A 23,573-nucleotide genomic window follows, 5' to 3' on the forward strand; every position below is an offset into this window, starting at 1 on the left:
CATGTTTGCCACAGTCTACCGGGTCTCTTTATTTATATTACTCGCGCCGTTGTGCGTTTTGCCCTCCCGCTTCTCTCCTACGCGTCGAAAGTACACTTTCGCGGAACAGCTTCGTTTACATTGTTACTTCTTTGTTTGAGAAAATTCTTTCACGGAATAATTTTGGCGTCCGGAAATTATGTTACGTCCGGGAAATGAGAATGTTTAAACAAAATCACGTATCGTTTTGCTTCGCGTGCGCAGAAATATCGTGTTCAAAACGTTTATGAACTATCGATCTCTTCGACGAGATTGAAATCATTGGTTTTGCAATATTACCAAATTTTACGCACTCTTCCATGCGCCGATATTTTTCCAAAATTTGTATAATTATTATATATATATATATAAATTTGTATAATTATTATATATATATATAAATTTGTATAATTATTATATATATATATATATAATAATTATACAAATTTTGGAAAAGAAATCGGCGCATGGAAGAGTGCGTAAAATTTGGTATAAGCATTTTTTAGTATAATATACGTTTTTAGCATAAGAATTTCTGACACACAAAATTTCATTTTAACTTTTAGTTTACCGAAATCGCTAACGCAGAGAATGAAATTTTACACAATTTTAGTTTAATGACTTATAATTATACAATGTAAATTTTCATGCAGTTTTGAAATTTAATCATAACACCGGTACATGAATATATGTATATCGTTGAAATCCGGGTGAAAATGAATGAAGCACTTATTACTTCAAATTAATCGGTTTTCTACATTTACTAAGCGATTGTTGAATATTCCTTTAATACTGCAAACAGAGGCGATGATTCGAGTATGATGTAATACGAAGACTACAAGTAAATTGATCGTTCAACAGTACTAATTGTACTTTAAATATTGTATAATAAATTATGTATCAGGTTATTACGAAAGTAATTTCGTTTTGTTACCAACCAACTTGACTAGTTTTTTTAACCAGCCAGCTTCATTCTAGACCGTATTGTTATTATATATTTTGACAGTATTAATCTATTAATATTATTAATATTAATTATCTAAATAATAATAATGATTAGGTTATTCAGGTTCTCTACTAGATAATAATGTATCTAAATAATAATCATGATTAGATAATAGAATATTTGGATACCAGAGAATATTGTAAAAATAAATCGGAAAAGGGAGTCTCTACCGCAACATAACCTATTTCGTCAATCGATGCGGGCATAACAGGATTTCTCTCTTCAGCTAAATATTATTAACCTTTCAGGTTAATATTGATTATTATCTATTAATATAATAATATTAATATAGATATAATATAATATTAATATTAATATAGATATAATATTATCTATTAATATAATAATATTAATATTAATATAGATATAATATAATATTAATATTAATATAGATTTTAATATCTTGTTAAATAAATCATTGTGGAACGAATATCTTATTAAATTAGTATTAAATACGTCGATTTCTTCGTGTTTTTTTTTCTAGATCGCTAAAGTATTGTACTTATCGTGCGTTGCTATAGCGAACTTTTTAGGATACGAAACTCCATAAGACGAGTGGTCCCTCCTGTTCCTCGTCTGTGATTCGATGGAACACCATAAGAAAGACGTTAGGGTACGGAAGTAATGGGAAACAGCGTGGTTCCCCAGAGTTCGGTCCGAGGCATCAGCAAGAACGATTAGGGAGGAAATGACTGTGAAACCGAGCACGTTGGCGGAAAGGAACCGCGTGATTTCTTTGTGAGAGCAATTTGTCTACTTTTCGTTCTCTTTCCGACTACTCACGGTTAGGCAGGGCCAGCAAGATTGATTCCTCTATCATTGCGAACGACTTAATTCGCATGACAGGAAGAACTTTTCTGGTAGAGGCCTCTTCTGCTCGCAGCTTGTAAATTCTAAATGATTTTTACGCGAATAAAATGCATTTCAAAAGATGATGTAAATAAGATGCACACGTGCAGTGTGCAAAATATATTTTCCAAATCCTGGCATCATAAAAAATTTCGTAGAAACGTCCTATTGCCTTATCTACTTTCTGTAAAAGGATACACTTGCATACAAATTCGGTATGTAGTAATTACTGTGCCGTGACAAAGTTCATAACTACATCTTGAATAATTAATGAGTTATCCTCGTATCTTAACCACCAACATAAAAAGATGGTAACATAATATTTTGTGTTATATATATATATATATATAATATAATAAATATAAATGTAATAAATATAATATAATATATATATATATATATATATATATATATATATATATATATATAATATAATAAATATAAATGTAATAAATATAATATAATAATATATATATATATAAAATATATATATAAATATATATTTGTCCGTATAAGCGCGTTTTGCATAACTATTCTAAATCGTAATATACAGGGTGTCCCAAAACTCTCGCTACGTCTGGAAAGTGGTGATTCCTGAGATGATTTGAAGTAACTTTTTTCTTCGAGAAAATGTTGGCTACAGCTTCGTTAACTAGTAATCAACGAAAAACACGGACCAATCACAGAGGAAGTACAAGTGGCAGGTTCCGGTACGATAGCGAGTTCGATACGGTGGTAATGGTTTCGAGGGAGTGGCGCCAGCCGTACTTGCTCGCTGATTGGTTCGTGGTTTTCGTTGATAACTCATTAACACAGCTTCGGAGAGCATTCTTGCTAAGGAAAAAGTTACTTCGAATCATCCGAGGAATGAACTCTTTCCAAATATAACAGTCAATTCTAAGACACTCTGTATTAATATTATTAAAAAAAAAAAATATAATATTATTAAATAATATTATTAAAATATAATATAATTTCATTCAGAGTGCAAAAAGTTACAAGTCGAATAAAAGCTAATAGAGATCCGATCGAACAGGGACAACTATTTATGGAGCTACAGTAAGTTATACACAGTTATTGTAAATATCATTTATTGGACTTTTAGGCGTCATGGGGTACAACGATTACATCACGTTGCTTATTTGTAACACCTAAGCAATTCGACAAAAAAAAAGCCTAGAAATAAAGGAAAACCGACAGAAACTAACGATACATCTGATCGATCGTATACGCTAAAGTAAATCTTCGAAAGGATCATCAGTTAATTTTCTCGCGTCTATTATTGAACAGCGATTACAATTTCGTTGCGAATTAGGCGAACCATCTTGAACGAACCCTACACGCACATCTTAATCGGCACGCTTCAGTTATTTGTTCTTTTTTCTTCTCTTTGTCGTTTTTGTTCAGCTTACAAAAAAATTAGGAACCACTGCGTTTCGTAAACCCATTCACGCAACGATATCATTCGAAGGAACTGGAACGATCGAAACGAGACTCTATACGATTACTCAATGAATCACGGAGGACAACGATCTTATTTCTTTTCACATCGTTCTCTCTCTCTCTCTCTCTCTCTTTCTCTCTCTCGCTCGCTCTCTTTCATACGCTTTCTCTCTCACTCTCTCGCTCTTTTTTTGTTTCTTTCTCCCATCGTTTCTTCTTATTACAAGTACAACGACCGTAACGTTAATGTTTCATCTTTTCTTTCATTTTTTTTTTGTTCCTGTTAGGACATTCGCAAGGAAAGGGATTACAGAGCACATTTTATTGTAACGATTCTCGTTGAAACGTTCGAACTGAAAACCTTCTCGGCCCGTGTTTCGTCCGTTTTTTTTTTTTTGGCAGTGAAACTAACGATGATCAATAACACGACATCCAGAGGGGGAAGGCAAACGAGAACTTATGGCTAAATAAAACTTTATAAAAATATATCAACGAATAATAAATATATCTCTAACAGCGTCACTGTATAATTCGTCATACATAGCCGTCGGTGTGATTCGATAGCCTATGCATTTACAATCACTATATACACGCTATTTAGTTTACTACTTACCTAAAATAATATACAACAATGTACTTTTTAAATCTTCCTATTTCTCTCTTTTCGGAATACTTAGTTTCTTCTCTTCCGTACCTCCGCTTCGTTTCGTTTCGTTTCGTTTCTATTCGGTGTTCTCGACCGTATACGTTCGTTCTCTTTAATTCGATTACATCTTACCTATATGATACGGGGCGCTCCAAAATTAATGGTCGACGTGGATGCGCTTAGTATAGGTTACAATTCACCGTAGAATGCGGATTTCGCGTATTTTTATGATCATAATGGTTAAGTTAAATACAAAATACAGTGAAAATATCTGGAGAATTTAAGGCTACCGCTATATTATCCTCAATTCATTCGAACTTCATTCAAACTTAAGAAGCTTCTCAGCTCATTGTAATAAGCGCAGGAAATGTTTAATTTAATGCGCATATAGATCCACAGTTTCGTCATAATCGTTGTTCTTTTTTCGCTTGTAGACTGCAATGACATTGAGGACCAGTGCTGCCAGAACGTAGCCGAAGAGGCGCCGCGCGAAAATGAACTACGCAAGGAGTGGGGGCAGTCGACGCATGCGCGGGAATCCCGCGTAGTGGCGTGGCGCGTCTACCACGATCGAAATTCAGAATTGTAGCGTTCACCCGGTAGACTCGCCATGCCGCTATGCGGGACTCTCGGCGCATGCGTCGCCTATCCCCCTCCTTGTGTAACTTATTTTCGCGTACACGCTGGTGGAGACGAGTTGACGTCCTCCATTGCGATGTGACCACATGAATTTTGCACCAATGTAGTCACATGACGTCGCGTAGTTTAACTTTTTGACGCATTTCCATCACTTCGGTGTTTTTCTGTCAGGGTAGCAGAGGTGGTTTTACTGTGGAGTGACCAATTGCTGTGACTTTGATTTGCCTTCGACTGACTTTGATTAATTATATAAATATAGTTAAGTTTATATTTATCGAGTAAGACATATGAAATTTTCACATTGGGAAACAAACAAAATAAACGAATATAAAGATTAAATATGTCTTCATCCGATATGAATATCAAAATTTCGTCTAGGGATTTTGTGAAAATTTAGTAAGATCAATGTCCCAACGTATTAGAAGTGTTACACGAGCACTTGGTAATGTAATAAAATATTAATAACTCAATGATCGAAAACATTTTTCAACATTCGTACCGATCGGAGATTTTTTTCCACGTAACATTTTGTTTTCTCTGTGGTTTCTTTTGGTAATAAGTGAAAGATCGTGTTATGTTGTATTTATTTACTTTATATAATTTAATAATATAATTTAATTTAATATAATATAATTTAATTTAATATAATATAATTTAATTTAATATAATATAATATAATTTAATTTATTTACTTTATATATTATAATTCCAAAATGCAAATACTATTTGTAAATTTTGTATTGGTATATATATGGTCGGAAACTTTTTGCCGGGGATTGTACTTCTGCTATTTTCTGGCAACGCTTGAGGACACCCAAGTTAGCAGTACAAAACTGAATAATTCTTTGATTAATATGTAACTGGCATGGTAGTCAGTGTGATAAACAGTAATACGTTCTAATTACGGAAGAGTAATAAAACTTCTGACAAGTTCGGTCGCAGGAACTTTCTTTTTTTTTTAGTAATAAGGTTATATTAATTTTTAAAAGCAAATAGCGGATACTCCGCGTACAATGCTCCGCGTGAAAACTGCAGCGAAGATATTTCGTAATTTTTGCTTTATTCTTTCCTACGGAAAATCTTTAATACAGGATATAAATTTTACAATTACGTTATGTAGTACATTAGTCCCCACCGACTTTGACAACGGAACGACATTCATCGTGTCCTAACAAAGTGTGTACTTTATCCTTTATTTAATATATCGTTTATTTCAAGAAATTAATTTCTCTTCCATTTTATTTTACGATGTCGTTCAGAGGATAGTAGTTGTCATAAAAGTATACAAGGTGTGGCACACAACTGTCGCCACGATGTTTCAAGCATTTTCGTTAGACTGGCAACAAAATGTTTCTAATAAAAGTGAATCAGTATTTGGTCAACTATATATTGAAAAATAACAAATCTTAAAAACTATTGTTTTTCTACTAAAAATCAAGGTTACCTTGACCTTTTTAAATGGCAACCTGTATTTTTGACTTCGTAAGGTTATCGTTGATGAAAAAACGAATTCAATGACCTGCAGACGACCTCGTCTCCAGCAATTTAGGGTTGAACAACGAGAGCATTAATATTTTAATTAATATAATTTAATTTTAATTAATATATTTTAATTATTACAATAAGTGCTCAAAGTGTAGTCCATTTTCTTGTAAACGCAATTTCGGTCGTGTAAGCAAATTACGATTAGTCGCAAATATCAATATAACGTAACATGAGATCGTGTTAATAATGATCTAATAATGACAATGAAAATGTCATGAAAAATTTATAATAAACAATCTCTGACGTTCAAACCTAAATTATTGAAGTCCAAATTGAAAAGACAAAGTGCCATTTAAAAAAGTCAAGATGACCTTGATTTTCAGTAGAACAACAATAGTTCTTGAAATTTGTTATTCCTCAGAATGTAGCTGGCCAAATACTGATTAATTTTCATTGGAAACATATTTTTCTGTCAGACAGTGAAAAATCGTGGCACGAGTTATGTGTCACACTCTGTACATATAGATTCCCCCTTTTAATTTATTCAAAATATTTTGAAACTTCAATTCCTCGCTCGTAGTCATTGTATTCGAAATGTTTGACGTAAACAAGCAAAAGCTTCGACCAGAAAGTTCGAGATACTTGTGAAATAATAATTTTTATTTATTCATTTTATCAAAAAATGTGAATTAGATCGAAAACACGAGCTCTAGTAAAAGCATTAGTTATACCAAAGCGAACAAAATTTCTTGATATGAGAATTACAATGAACACACCGTCAAATTTGATACACTCTACAATAACATCGGCAACTGTACGCGTATTTTCTGATATTGTGTTCCCGGTTCCACGAACATTTCTTCGTAAAAAGGTACAATCGTCGTCTCATCGTTTCCTCGGAATCTGTTCAATTCGAAGCAACAAACGAACGAACGTTCGCAGTACGTTCGTAACCATCGCTCTCTTTGACACATTTTTGCGATTGATCACATCTTGTGCCGGCATCCTGGCACGCTCGAATCGAACACCATCAATTTTGGAATGCCCAGTAGACCGTCGCGTAGCGCCATAATCGTTCTAAAAACAATTCATGTTCGAGAGAACAGTCTTGGACGCATCAGCCTAGCCGACGTTCCTTCAGAAAAATTGGTCTGCCGTTCGGTCTCTGCATACCGGCTCGACAATCATTCTCTTTTCGGTGTCGCTGTTTCTCGTTTTGCTTGCGGTGTACGTGCACGTGCAGCACACGCGAGTGTGTGTAATTTTCCCCTCTTTGTCGTCTCCTTACAAATAAACTATACAAATATTTACACGCGCCCTGGCCGCGCGTGACGCGAAGAACCTCGGTAATTCCCGGCGCGGTCGGGTCGAGAGAGCCCCGGAAAATAGCTGGAGTCGAAGGGCCGCGAACTTTAGTTTACAAACTTTCCCTACGCACCGATGCATCTTACTTGAATAATGGCAGCGACGTTTCCCCGTTTAAGGCCCGCGAAAGATGTCGGCTGTTCAACGTTCAACGCGCTCCCCGAGCAATAAACGCGTTCCCGTCTCGTTTCTTTCTCGCGTTCTCCATGCTTCTTCTTCGTCTTCTTCGATTTCCGTGTCGGGAACAAATGCTTCGACGAAGGTCGACAAAAAAGATAAGAACCGAAAGAAAAAAGAAACCACAAAAATCGGAACGGAAAGCGAAAGAAACGTGAAAGGACAACAAACAAACGTGCCGTGCTGCCGCCGATCCAATCGTCTATACATGTCTCTTATCTATCGTCTAGAAAATCCTAACAGTATCGAAAACGCCTCGCGACGAGATCCACGTTTAAGGAAAGACGAGGCTGCAGCGCGGTCGTCCTCGTCGTCTCGTACGGCAACGATCGTCGAGAGACGACCCCTCGCGTCTCCGATTTTGTCGAGACAGCACTCCCCCTATAATAAAACGCGTTTATCGTTCGCGCGTTTCTCGCGCGTCTGCGATCCGACAAAAATTCCGAAAAAAATCCACGCGATTCGCTGTCATTTTCGTGGAACTCGACGCCCGTCTCGACGAGAGAACGATACTCGACTATTCGACTCATCCCTTGCCGCGTTCGCGCACTCACACATCCACGCTCTTTCTTCTTTTCTTTTCGTTCGCCTGCTCTAGCTCGACTTTTATATATTATTTACAATTATCGAAGTCACGGGAATACTGACGGAAATTCGCTCTCTCTCCCCCCTCCTCGTCGTTAGCAAGGTAGTTTCTCTCTTCGATATTTCTTATTCGTTTCTATGAAGAATTTCTCGCCGCTTCGAGGATCGAACACGAGGCCGAGCTCTCTTCTCGCGCCTCTTGCTCAACGACGATGCTCCTGCAGGATGGCCAGCGCCAGACAAAGCGACAGGCAGGCGAGGCTCGCTGACCGGAAGTGAGCGTGACTGTACTCGGACGCCCGTGTCACGTTCAACAAAACGGAAGCGTCCGCGATTCCTTCCGACGAGCGTACCAACAGCAACCATTCGCCGGCGTGCGACCATTGGATCGTGTCGAAGCTGAGCATCGTCCGGTAACAGGACTCCGTGCCGCCGTCCTGAAAGGTAAACAGAAACACACGTGAGCGCTTATCGAATTTGCCGAACGATTCTCGAATTTTCGCTAACTTCGTTTCACCGTCTGTTAGGTAGCAGGCGGACCTTTATGCGTTTATCGCGCATCAAAGTCTCGAAGAGGAAGAAGTCAGGTTCGACGTTCGCAATGGGGGGAGTAATTAAAAGAAACATGATGATCGTTCGGAAAATTGGCCTCCTCGCTGATCGACTTTGAAATATGCTGTTGAAACGTACGGATCTAACGATAAGGTACGCGCATTCTCTTTGAAACGATCACCGAAATCAACGAAATCAAACCGTCCATAAATGTAACAGAACATTCATCCGCTTCGACTACGATTTTTTTTCAACCGAATCGTGGGTTCGTTTACTTTGTTTACAGTGGGACGATGTGGTTAGTGCTTACGTTACTAGGACCTGTAACGTACGGAGAATCTTCCCACGAATTTTTATACTCCTTTCCGAAGGCGTACGCCAGGCTGACGCCAGCCAGTCGGGTGTTCATTTGTATATCGCGAGTCGAGTACCTCCAAGGGGGTGCGACGACGAACGTTTCTGGAATCGGACCACATAGGAACACCCCCGCTACCATTTTTCCAGAGAAAATCTGGCTATATAAAGGGCCCGAGCGCGACCAGAAATCGGGCTAGTTTCGAGTCATTCGTCGACGTGGAAACTCTAGCGAGATCGAGTCTTGATTCTCCTTCGAACAATCTAGTAGGTAATTAGATATCGAATCAGAAGCCCCCGCCGACTCAGTGCGAAAAGCTGAGAGCGCGATAGAGTCCGCGAACACCTACATACATTTGTAGAAACCCGAAACGCGTAATAAATTAGCTTTTACCAGTTTTCTTTGGTTACAAGTTCAATTATTTCCATCTCCTATTTCGAAGCAGCAGTTGGTATAACCCACAAAGATGTATCTTTACCGCTCGAGGTATATCTTTGTTTCTCTTTCTTACGAAGTCACGAGGCAGCCTAATACCAATTTCTCCAAATACTATCCTAACCTTAAAGGTAGCCAGCCGTGCCGAAATAAGCATCGCCTGGTCTACGCACCCTATCCTAAACTTAAAGGTAGCCAGCCGTGCCGAAATAAGCATCACCTGGTTTACGCACCCTATCCTAACCTTAAAGGTAGCCAGCCGTGCCGAAATAAGCATCGGCTGGTCTACGCACCCTATCCTAACCTTAAAGGTAGCCACCCGTGCCGAAATAAGCATCGGCTGGTCTACGCACCCCTATCAAAAATTCCAATTGCATGCAACCTCCGGCCTGGCCCTCGGCTCGTAACACTGTCAAGGTGAATCTTAGTTTCGAAGAAATTCATAAATAGACTTATTTAGAAATATTAATATAAAATATATATATATATATATTAATATAAAATATCAATATAATAGACGGATCTTGTGCTTAAACAGGGTGTCCCAAAAATGTCTCGCAATTCAGAAATGGAGGGTGCCCGAGGTTCTTTGAAGTAAATTTTTCCTTAGCGAAGATACATCCGCGGCTTTGTTTACGAGTTATTAACGCGAAACAGTGACCAATAAGGCTTGGCGTCTCGCGCTGGCTGATCTCGCCTCGCATTGGTCACTGTTTATCGCTAATAAGTCGCTAAACAAAGTTGCGAATCGCATTTTCGCTAAGAAATAAGTATTAAAGCGCTAGTTACGCGAACGAAATTTTTACGAAATGCGTACGCACCGTTGATTTTTATTGTTTCGATAAGAATTGTTGGTTTTAAGAGTGTGATCGTTCTATTCGAACGGAGAGAAGACTTTCGAAATGCTACATCGAAGTTTTTCGGAGCCGTTCGAGCATTGCCTTGGAGTTGAAATTTAATGCCTCAGAAGCACAATCTCGATGTTGCTTGAATTCCCGGAGGGCTGTTTTTATCGTATAATGATCATTAACCCGCTACTCGATAACGTCGATTCCCGGCCCGTCTTTCTTATCTACTCTGATTCCGCTTTCGTTCTTACGTTTCAACTTCCGCGTGAAACTTCCGCGGGCAAACTGAAAACTTCCTGCGTCACCCTATGTCCTCGCTTCAATTGTCCGTATCACAACTGATTTCCATCGCTTTTTCCTCCCGGACTTTAACTACTTGCTTCTACTTCCGCGAAAGTTCATCCTCCACCGTATTTTTGCAGTCAGCGTTCAGCTCCACAATTAAAACTGTTTAACGTCGCCATCTTATCGGGAGCCGAAAAAGTTTCTAAACGGTCGAAATGAATATGCCCGATAGAAAGCATCGCATGCGAGATTATTTTTCGGAGAGAATCATCTTTCAGAGAAATGACATGGAAATCGGTGTATACAGATTCTACTGTAAACTTGGTGGATTATTAGATTAGACATTATCCACTGCATTTAACGGCGAATTAAAAAATTGCATAGATTTTTAGAAGCAACGCGTAGAGCTTATACATATTCGTCCACGGTATTGCCTTTCAGTTAAATACATTTAACAATATTTCTAAATAAATGAAATGCAAATATGTTTAAAAATGACAAGAAAAGAACGTTAAGGTTGTTAAATTTTATGGAAACAAATCTACGGGAATTTCGAAGAAAATTATACAAGGTACCTCGGAATTGCTTCGAATGACCTCAGGAATCACCCCTTTCCGGATGTTAACGTAATTACGGGACACCCTTATGGAGCGATTAAACGAATAAGTAATTCGATAGAGTATTTGTCGGAGCATTTACGAATTTATTTGTCAATACGAATTTGTCAATTCTTCTTAATATCCACGAGTGTTTCTCTTGAAAATCAGTTTTACGTAAAAACATTCTCATAATCTTGCGCTCTCAAGTAATAATTATAAATAAGCAGGATTTATGCAGTTGCGAGCTTGATAAGAAATAGTTCTACAGTTTCAACTTTTCTCTCTGTCGCGTAGAATAATTTAGATATTAATTAGAATAATTAGATATTATTATTATTATTATTCTTTTTGTTTTCCTCGTTATTTAAACGTGTCTAAACACGTTATTATGCTGTTTCACTTCACTCGAGAGAATCAGCTGCTACCGTACAAGTTACAACTGTATAATTATTACTATCAACGTATTGGTACAGTTTAATCGACATTCTGGAAAGCAACGTGCAAGAATTGAGAAGACACGTTCAGCCCCGTCTTTAGCTTACGAGGATCAATTAGAAACGTTTGCCCAAAGTTAGAAACCCAAATATCCGTTGAACAGTGTTACTCTGAACGGACACAGGAAACAGTTGTGTATTAAACTACACTAATTCTGCTAACAAGGATGAATCAGCACAACAGAGTCGGAGTACGGGTAAACCTATATTACTTGTAATGAGCGACATTACTATTGTTTCCGTCGATTTCAGGCTGTGATACATAATTATACGTATAGCGAATAGATAAAAGATACTGTTGACAAACTTATGGGAAATAGCATTCTGCAAAAACTTGATGCAATTAATATATTTCAAGACTGAATATAAGTAACTTGCACGCTAATCAATTTTATATGTATTGATAGGTAATAAACTCTAATGGTTCGCACTTTTATTAATTGTGTCGCATGCAATTGTGATCGAAACACCTTCATCTTCGGAGTTGAAGATTATTTGAAAATCATGTCACAGCATGTCACAGTAGTTCAAATTTGAATGTATCTTTGTATGAGCTACAACGATGCAACGCAAAAATATATGCAGTTATTTAAAAATATACATACATTTTTTTTATAATATTATATTATATTATTATTATATTATATATTATATTATAATATATTATATATATTATTATATTACATATATTATAATATTATAATATATATATCGATAACCTTTATTATAATTATATTATAATATATTATATTATATTATTATTATATTATATTATATTATATTATATTATATTATATTATATTATATTATATTATATTATATTATATTATATTATATTATATTATATTATATTATATTATATTATATTATATTATTATATTATATTATTATATTATATATATTATAATATTATATTATAATATATATCGATAACCTTGAAAACGACGAGAATGAAAAATTACATACTAACCGCCTGATCTCATTCGAATTACACATAAAAAATTCTTTACTTCATCAAAACTAAAGAAGATATTCTGAGAGCCACACATAAATGAGACACCCTATGTATTGCTCATTGCGAATGTATTGAATAGGTGACTGATTATTTAATTCAAACGGAGAGCTAGTGAGCTACTAGAGCAAGCCACTATAGTGGCGCGCGTTCAGAGGGATGACATCCGCGAAAGCCACTATAGTGGCGCGCCGTGCCCCAGAGGTGAAACATGAATGATGCCGCATAGAATGCGGGAAGTATTTTCCGCTAAAATTTCTCATATTAAAATTGTCAAATGTCATTTCGGTATGGTCCTTTGTTATCGTCTCCAGCTCGAAGAGCTTCGAGTATTCATCCGGGCTGAATATACCCTTCATAACGACCGACCCGGCCACTGTCAGTATATCGTGACAGTTAAACTTCGGGACATCGCGTCGGCTCGAGTAGCAATAACACCGTATCACGTGACCCGACGGTTTCAACCAGCCCCGGTGAATCGCATCTGAGGATGCACACCAACGGTCTCCTTAATTCCAACAAAATGCAGGAATCGTCGTAACGACAACGGCCCCAGGAATGAGACTCTCCGCGTTGAAATGGGGTCAACGAAGAAGCAGCACCCGGCAGCCGTTGGGAAACGCAATTTAACTTGGAAAGAGCATCGAGCACGGCGCTGGGGCGGCCTCGACTTTGTCGTTGACGGATTCGTGTTTTCCGGCAGCCAGCGATTGTCCCGTCCGATGCGGGAGTTATACTTCCACGACGTGATTTCTAATCGGCAGAACGACGCGTGAAAATGGCGTCAATACGCCTTGTTGGAACAGCGAGACGCCTGTTGCACGTTAAGTCATCCCTTTACTGGTAGATTAAACCGTTCACTGTCTTGTTCAAAATTCAGTACATTTTTGCTCCAATCTGTCGCTACGGCTGACGATTTTTACGGATTGTATGGTAAAGAGAACTTCGCGATGTGAGTCTCATTATCCAATAAGCTAATCGATCTAACCTGCCAAAAGAAAAATTCCTGTCATTTAATCCAATTTATAAAAAATTATTTATGTGAGCGACTACGTAAAAGAAAATTTGGAGGAAGATAAAGAGGAAAATGGAAAGAAGAAAAAGGAGAAACGTTACGCCATATGAGCCGTTTATTTTGAAAGTGGCATAAGTCACTCTTTTCTTTTTTTAATGAAAAGATACCGTTCGATTGTAATTAGTGTTACCATTAACTCGATTTTTTTCGGAAAAGTGACTTATGCCACTTTCAAAATGAACGGCTCATATGGCGTAACGTTTCTCCTTTTTCTTCTTTCCATTTTCTTCTCTATCTTCTTCCAAATTTTCTTTTACGTAGTGACTCACATAAATAATTTTTTATAAATTGGATTAAATGACAGGAATTTTTCTTTTGGCAGGTTAGATCGATTAGCTTATTGGATAATGAGTAAAAGTGGAAGAATGAAAAAGAAAATAGAACAGCGATGATTTTTCAACTCTTTTCAAAAAACATTATCGTGAGCTGCAAACAATAAAAAGCACTTTCGAGCCTTGCGGCTCGAATAATCGTATCTCCTTTTACCAAATTATCCATAATAATCTCGTATAATCCGAGCGTCAATTATAAGGAGAATTTACTGTATTCGCCACACACATTATTTTGAGAATGATTTCTTTTGTCATATATTAATGGAAAAAGTGACGAATTATTTGCAATTTCTGTTACTTCAAACGCATCAATATCATTTTTATTCTCAAATAACAGCATTGGAAATAACGAACTCCCAAATGAATTATATTTCAAATAATTATTTCTTATTTTCATTCGAAGTGAAACTTGCCCAGGTCGAACCGGCACAGCCGAAAAAAACGTGGCGCACGCGTGTCATACGATATATTATGGACGGAGCGAGAATACGCGAGACGATTGTATAATACGCGAAATCGGATTCATACGTGCACTCGTCTCTAGTTTATTTCATTTTCGCGGCGACGTTGATGCGACTGTTCTTCTCTTCGCCGTCACTTTTTATTTGATTCGGAGAACGCAGTCAGAGGAACGTCCGCACAAAAGGCGGATTAACAGATTCCCCTTTTACTTGCCTCTTTTTTTTCTGTCGAGGAATCAGGAATAACGACGAAACAGAGAGACGCAGGAAAGGAAGGAACAACGGCACGGCAAGGAAAGAATCCAGCGTAGCTTTGGAAGGATTTGCTAATGCACCTGAGCCACGCGTTTGTTTTTATTAACTTTTAATCTCCTTTGTTCTGCGCTGCAACGTTCTTAATTCCTTCCACCGGGGAACCGGTTGTCCATTCCCCCGTGGATCCGTCGAATTTTTATCGAGAAAATTGCGGATTTTCTCGGATCTGTCGCGAATGTCTTACGTTATTCGAGTGGCCGCCGTTTCCATTTCTACGGTGATACGCGCGAGTTAGCATACGATGCTCGCATTATCGTGGCTTAAAGGGGCGCGATATAAGGTGATGTCGGCTTTGTGATCGATCAAGTCAGTTTTGTTTTGCTCAGTGTTGGCAATGATTAGAATTGTTTCGAAAAGATATTTATCTAAGGTATTTATCAGAATTAATTTGTATTAGTCGGATATTTTATTCAAATAATGATTATTCATTGTTCGTCATAAATTATTCTACCTATTTATTCGAAACATTCTTTGTGGGAGTAAGGATTGAAAAATTCATCGAGTGTGTTTCTAATCAATAGTGTGTTTCGCCATTTTATTCGGCTATGCTTTTTATTGTTCTGAAATTTTTAATTTTTTGTTTGCAGGAAGGTAAATGTGAGCTACAGAAGAATTAATTTGGTAATTTTAATTTTTAAGATCACGACTTAAACCTCCCTCTAAATGTATCGGGACGCTTATAGAAAATTAAATAAATTTGAAAATCGATAGGAAATTGTTAGAATTTCTTTAATTTATTCCGAAGTGTATTATATTAAACTGTGAAAAGTAAATATGTACAGGGTGAGTCACAAATTAGTCCCCAATGATTTTTCAGCCCCTTCCGATGGTCTGACAAAATAATGTTTTGTATCAAAGTTAATTACTATTTAACCGACAAGAAATTGCACGTGTTTAAATTTAAAACAAATTGAACTAACTTTCTTTATCCGATTGTCTTCGTTCAGTTTCTACAGTACAATATCCGAAGCATTTTCAAAAAATATCTCACACTATATTTATACTTGGACGGCTCAGAAGCCAACAAGTGTAAGTCCATTAACCTCAAAACTGAGATAAATAAGAATTTTGCAAATTGACTATGAAAAATAACAGCGCTATTGATAATGCAAAGCACAATTTTTTATTACAAGATGCTGTAATAAAAATGTCAACGTTTTTTTTAGAAAAAACAGTCTCTAAACGATTTTGTTTAGTCATTTCGTGGTCGACATAAGTGCTGCTATCTATTGTTTATTTATACTATATATGTATATATGTATATATACTATACTATACTATACTATATATACTATATATACTACTATATACTATATACACTACACTACTATATACTATATACACTACACTACTATATATACTATATATAATATATATATAAGATATAAGATATAATAATATAATTTTATTATTATTTTATTTATATATATATATATACTATTTATACTATTTTATTTTTACTATATTGATTTATTGCACTGCGTAACTCATTTAAAAGAAAAAGTGGACTTATTACTGATTGACCGACCAACATAGTTTCACTCTCGAGACATCCACGAGATGAATTTGATTTGCAGAATTGCGAATTTGATTAGACAAAAAAGTGAATAAAAATGTAACAAAAAGGCCCGTAAAGCCTGCAAACGGGGCACTCGCCCAAGCAGAAAAGCGAGGACACAGCGTTCGATCAGAAAAATGAAAGACCACCGCGGTCGGTTGAACAGGTGCAATAAAAAATCGGTGGTTTCGCCGCGATTCCGTGACCGGGTGTCGTTAGCACAACGAGGAAAGTTCGACGCGATCGAAAATTAAAGGCGGACGAATGCGAGAGTTTTCTGATTCGCTTTTAATGCTCTCCTACCGTGACTAATTACCGAGCGCCGATTCGTCATAATTAAGAAAGCTCGTCGTCGGCAGCTTATTAATTTTTGTGTCGGACGGAAGTTGTGCACGGGACGGGTTAGCGCAGCGGGATGGTATCGACAGTGTGGCATTCAAAACAGAATCTGGGTCGAAATAACTGCGCTCACCGCAACACGTGCACCGATCTGCGGCGCACCCGGGGGTTCCCCGCCCCTAACTCTCGCCGAGGAGCTGCAATTCCACGAATTAATTACCCGCTACTGCAGCCCCCGGATAACAAGGGATATAGAGAACGAGCGGGATAAATCACGTACTAACTACTATCAGTCGTGCTTTCGACGAACGCCTCGGAAATTTCACTTCGCTCGGACGACGGAGAAACTTTCCGATGAAATTTCCGTGGATCGACGCCCCGGAGAACAAAAGTACCGCCACTGGCAGCAGTGGCTTGGAAGGAGTGGAGGTGGAGGGGGAGGGAGAGGGTAGGCGTGGGTGGTAGCGACGATGTCTTGATGTATTTGCACACGGCCAACAATGAGGTCGTTCGGAGAGACGCGACGAAAGCAAGCACAACACCGTGACGCGGAGCTTTTCCAACGAAGATTGTTTGTCCGCGAAGTGCACCGTCGCAAAAGAACTTTCCGACGTTCGACGATGAAGGGACAAAAGCCAAGCTTTGGTTTCGTCTGGTTTCTTCGTGGATTGTTCGGGGCACGTTGTCGGCCCGCCGCGACTAGTGATTGCTAGTTCCTGCGCTCCTTATCCGTCGATTAAGAAAGTAATTAAACAGAGTGTCAGATCAATTGGCGACCCCGTAATTGCTCTGAATACGGTTGCCTTCAAAAGTCGTCCTACGTCCGATATATAAATAATGTGACAGCGGCAATGAATGTTGGGGGTTTCGTGTAATCAATTTATTCACGTTTCAGTTCACGAAGATTCGGTATTATTCATTTGATTTCGAATCCAAGTTGGACGTTATTCAAGTTCTTTCGAAAATAAATTTTCGTGAAATAACTTTATTTGATTGGATTCGGTTCGGAATAATAATTGTTTATGATTCGTAACGAATTATTCTATCTACTTATTTGAATAATTCTTTATTTTTTGTTCGAATAAATTATCCGAATTTTTACGCAATTTTTTTTAAGGTTACGTGCGTTGTAAATATGAATCCTGGAATATATAGCGACTATTAATATATATATATATATATATATATATATATATATATATATATATATAATAATAATATAATAATAATAATAATTATTATATATATAGTGATTATTTAGTAATGCATCAAGTAATAAACTTTCTGATGCAGCAGTCATAAAGAAAGTAATTGTAAAAATTAATCAATGAACTATGGAAAAAATATAATCTATAAGTTTTATTCGAATCGATTATTTTCTGAATAATATAATTAATAAATATTCGATAATGTTGAATGAAATTTTATTCGTTAATCTTTGTGTCTTATGCCATCCGAATAAAACTGTGCCTATCTCTGTTCAAGACTAATAACAATTATGATGATAGCCCGTTTTGCTGTATTAAATTCATTCGTGTTTCATATCACGAAAATCGAGTATTATTAATTTTATTTGCGACTAGTAATAATAATGATAGTTTGTTTTGGTGTAATAAATTAATGCATGTTTCAATCCATGAAAATTGAGAATTATTCATTTCGATTAATAACAGCGATGGTGATAGTCTGTGTTTGTATAATAAAGTCATTTATGTTTCATTTAAACGGAAATTAATTTCATATAATACTTATCGAGACTATGATACATGATTTTCTATTCTAGTATCTTTTTAGCATTACTAAACGTTCCGTTTGCTTTTGTTTGGAAAAATGAAAGAAAGCTTCCAAAAATGGGGGATGGGAAGTTTATTTTGTAAAATATTTAGATAATGCACAACAACATTTTTCGAGATTCGCAGATGACGCTAATGTTCATAATATAATAATGAAACTTTAATATGTCTTTTCGAAAGTATGTTTTTCAAAACGATGACCATGTTATTTCAAATTCTAGTTAATCCGAAACTTTCTACTTAATACCAAATACAGTCCGTATAGAAACCAACCCAAAAGTTTTATTTTTATCATTTTTTAGAGATATTGAAAAATCGATAATTAAATTTAAATACTGCAACATGAATAAATAAACCTTATAAAAGTTACTGCAAACAAAATGTACACCAATTTTAACACTTCTATTCACCCAAAAATTTTTTAAATGTTACTGCAACATGTATTATATAAATAAACCTTATAAAAGTTACTGTAAAAGAATTTATGGTTTCTTCGCAAAAATCCCCCCAAAAAGTTAAAAGAAAATGCAATTTTTATACTAGAATACCTCCTTAAGCAATACTAATCTGTCAACGTTAATTATAGCGAGGGAGAATAAAACTGACAAACCGTTGTATTTGTTCAACTTTCTCGTTAAAAAATCGAGCAGACGATTTCAGCAGACAGAGAAAAATTTGGTAAAACAGTCGTAAAAATGGCGTTGCAAGTATTTTGTCAGACTCACCTCAACAGCGAGCGCTTGAATTCCGTCTTTGGGTGGCGCGCCAGGTAAGTACACGTTCTCCTCGGATACCCACATCACTTTGGTGTATCTAGGTTCCGCGCAAAACTCGACAACGATGCTCAAAGGTTCGCCCTCCTTCGCAGTCACCGTTTGACTAGGTGGTTGAACTATGGGTCCGCCTGGAACAAAAATTCCGAAATAACCTGGTTAACCCTCGTCGTCCAGCGAGAACACCCGGCAGGGGGCAGCCTTTCTTTGTTGGTCGCCGAATCGTCCCCGTATGTGTTTCGTTGCCCGCAAATCCACTCGCCTCGGCTTCCACGAGCTTGCTAGGTAGCTTTCGTCTTCTAACGGCGTAAATATATCAGCGTGCACCCTACACGAGACGCTCGTATTTCTTGTTAAATTACAGAGTAACTGTTTTCCGAGTGGCTATCGAGCTTGTACTGGAAAACAGAATCTCGAATTAATTAAGCGGAATAAATGAATGTCTAATGAACCCGTATATTAATTTGACGTCTCGCAGTTTCTTTAATGTGCCACTTGTACGTGAGCGATGCCGCCGTTTTGTGATAAATCAATGGCACTCTAATGTAGTGATATAATAATAATAATATTATATATTATATTATATTATATTACTACATTAGAGTGCCATTGATAATATAACATATAAATAATATAATATAATATTATATTATATTATATTATATATTACTACATTAGAGTGCCATTGATTTATCACAAAACGACGCCATCGCTCATGTACAAGTACATGTTATACATATTATATTATATTATATTATATTATATTATATTATATTATATTATATTATATTATATTATATTATATTATATTATATTATATTATTTTATATTATATTATATTATATTATTTTATATTATACTATAGTAGTAATGGCACCTAATATAAGATTTATGGGCACTTCAGGCACGAAACAAATTTGTTCAATAATATTTATTTAATGTGGTTGAATTTGTACTGAATTTTGTATTTATTTAATTTACTTGGATCCCATGCTTACCTGCATTAAAGAACTTTTTATAACTCTAAAATGCGAATATTCTTTGCGAATTTTCTGTGTAAGTGTACATGATCGGAAACTTTTTGGTGTACACATCACAGTGATTTACAGTGACTGTAAAATCATACTGTATCAATAATTGAATTTCGTAAAAAATCTAACCTAGATTCTTGTTCGATGTTCCCATTGAATTGCTAGTTAAAATTTCGAATTTCGCGTTCGTGACCTCAGAAATCTCTTCAATTATTTATTGGAGATTTTCTGGCGATGGTGCGGAACAGATAAGCCCTAGAGCGTTTACGCGTCCATTTGTTAACCATTTTTTGAGCTATGGCCGGTGAACGTTGGGCGGCCGAGCGAGCGAGAGAGTGACAGAAAGAGAGAGAGAGAGAGAGAGAGAGAGAGAGAGAGAGAGAGAGAGAGATAGAGAGAGAGAGACAGAGAGGGAGAGAGAGAGAGAGTGACACAGAGAGAGAGAAAGACAGAGAGAGAGAGTGACACAGAGAGAGAGAGAGACAGAGAGAGAGAGATTGACACACAGAGAGAGTGACAGAGAGAGAGAGAGAGAGAGAGAGAGAGAGAGAGAGAGAGAGAGTGACAGAGAGAGAGCGAGAGAGAGAGAGTGACAGAGAGAGAGAGAGAGAGAGAGTGACACAGAGAGAGAGAGAGAGAGAGAGAGAGAGAGAGAGAGAGAGATATTTGTAGACTGCGCAATTTTTTTCTGTAAAAAAAGACAAATGTATTTATGGTCTAGTTTTTCCGTGGCGCATCGGCCGCGATCCTATGGAAAACATCGACAGGACCTTTTTTTACGCGTGTCGAGCTGTGGTAAACGCGACACTTTTGATTTACTCGTTTCATGGAAGCGGCGTGTAGGGGAGATGTTCCGCAATCCCTCGGCAAATACGAGCGAATGCTCGATGATCGAAACAAGTCTCGATCGCTTGACAATGTTGCCTGCTGGCTGACTGGTAGCGGCATACAGGCGACGCAACGAGACGCAACGTTGCATCGTCCTGCGTAACCGTGCAAATTGCAGTCATGGGTTTCTCGATTTCAAAGCCTGAAGGCGTACGTGATTTCCGAAGCAGCCCCTGGCCTGGTCTTGTCAAAGTATTCTGTCGTTAACGGCGCGACGCGCGCGAACCTGCAACGACGTCACGTTGCACGGTTGTCCTTTTCCGACTAGAAGCTTTTTCGAATCACTTAATTCAAATCGAAGGTCGTAATTACAAAATTTTTTATGTAACATCCGGTTAGCAATGAAATGAACATGTTTTTTTTTTAAGTTATATATATATATAACTGCTGTGAATATTTTTCTGATTTTTATTACAAATAATAGTTTAACGTAAAACTTGAGAATTGAAATGATAAATTTAACGCTTCGAAATTCTTATAGGCGTCAATATTTTTTCATTTTTCCGATTCACTTTAATTGCACTTTAAAAATGATGTAATCGTGTATTTCGAAAACAGCGTCGGAAATAATGAGAAGTTGAAATACTATATTTAATAATAATATATATATATAATACTATATTATACAATAGTACTATATTCACCCTTTTGCATCCAAAATAATTCCTAATTATGATGATTATATTATTAATAATTATTATGATTATATTATTAATTATGATGATTATTGATTATACTTTGTTGCAGGTTTTATTCTCCTTTTTGCAAAACAAAGTCATCGTTTTGCAAATTAAATTCGCTTATTTGTAATTATTTACAATAATATTCATATGAAATTTATGAATTCGATAAAAGACGGCTAATTTTTATCTGTGAAAGGGTTAATTTTATTGTGAATTATACCGTGAATATAATCTGCAGAAAGGGGAGTTTGATTTGCAAAAAAAGTGAATATAATTTGCGAAAGTGTGAATTTGAAGTGTAAAAAGATGAATATCATCTGCAAGAGGATTAATCTTGAGTGCAAAACCTGTACTGAACCATTTCATTCGGTTACTTACAATATACTACCCTCTTTTCTAAACCTTCATAATGCAGTCCGTATAAAACTTTAATTGTTATTAACATAAATATTGTTATTAACATAAAGCTATATTGCCAAATGTCTGGAAATCGATATGCACGTTCTTATGTAATATCTCTTCTATAAGCATGATACAAACATCAGAGGTGGGCACCCACATTATTCTTATCTTGTAACTCATAAAATACACGACGTCGTAAATTCACCTTTCCCGCGAATATGTGTCTTACATTGTTATCACTAGACCGCGAATCTTTATACAATTTCTCATTTTCGTGCATTACTTCCTAAAAAGCTGAATAAGAAAAATGTTCTTCGCGATGACTAAAAAAGAAAAAAAAGAAAGCATAAAATAATAACGAAATTAATTTTGGTCGCACAAATTCTGTACAATGTACATATATCTGGCAAGAAAACATGAGATCGTACAATAATTCGTACTTTTTACCAATTTTATTGTAAATTTATAATTCGAATTCTAACCTATAATTCTAATCTATAATTCTATGTTATAAAACTCATGAACTGTTGATAACTAATAACTGCTTTTATTCTGATTTCCAGCAATTTTTGTTATAACGCTTGTTCATTGAAATTAATTTAATGAATAATTATCCGTAAACACAACTTTAGAAAATTCTATTTCGCTTGTGAATTTTCTGTCGTGGAAGCTGTTCGTTGGATTAACTTTATTGTCGCCTGTCTCATTTTATTTATATCTCATTTTATTCATTCTTTTTGTACCGTTCAAAAATATTGGAAAGTGAAAGAGTGTTGACAATTAATAGAACACGATGACATTTTTTTAGATATTTTTCTATCTATATTTTCTATCTATATTTCTGATAGATATTATTCTATCTATATTTCTGACAGATATCATATATACAGATAAAAAATGATATTTAAGCAACGTTTGTTTGCAAATACTAATATTTCATCCATTTCCAAAATCGTTTATTTTATTGTCTCGTATGAAAAATTTCTCTGAGAAATGTTCTCTAAACCTTTCGAAAGCTGAACCAAGATATTTATATTATACATTAATTGCTGAATATCTTTAGCCAACAAGATGTAATTTGACTTGATAGTTTTATTGGAACTTTCTCACTTTGTAGAGAAGGCGATGGT

At 36.2% G+C, this 23,573-nt stretch overlaps 1 protein-coding gene across 1 annotated transcript in view; it reads right to left on the minus strand.

The window, feature by feature from the left end:
* Positions 1 to 2,947: 2,947 nt before the first annotated feature.
* Positions 2,948 to 23,573, minus strand: part of LOC143260470 (uncharacterized) — a 100,795-nt gene continuing 80,169 nt past the window's right edge. The window contains exons 3-4 of the mRNA XM_076525945.1: positions 19,392 to 19,594; positions 2,948 to 8,650 (exon numbers count right to left, since the gene is read on the minus strand). Of these exons, the coding sequence (XP_076382060.1) occupies positions 8,417 to 8,650; positions 19,392 to 19,594 (437 nt within the window). The 3' untranslated portion in view covers positions 2,948 to 8,416. The remainder of the gene's footprint in view (positions 8,651 to 19,391; positions 19,595 to 23,573) is intronic.

Source organism: Megalopta genalis, chromosome 13 (assembly GCF_051020955.1).
Source record: "Megalopta genalis isolate 19385.01 chromosome 13, iyMegGena1_principal, whole genome shotgun sequence".
NCBI classification, from domain to species: Eukaryota; Metazoa; Arthropoda; class Insecta; order Hymenoptera; family Halictidae; genus Megalopta; species Megalopta genalis.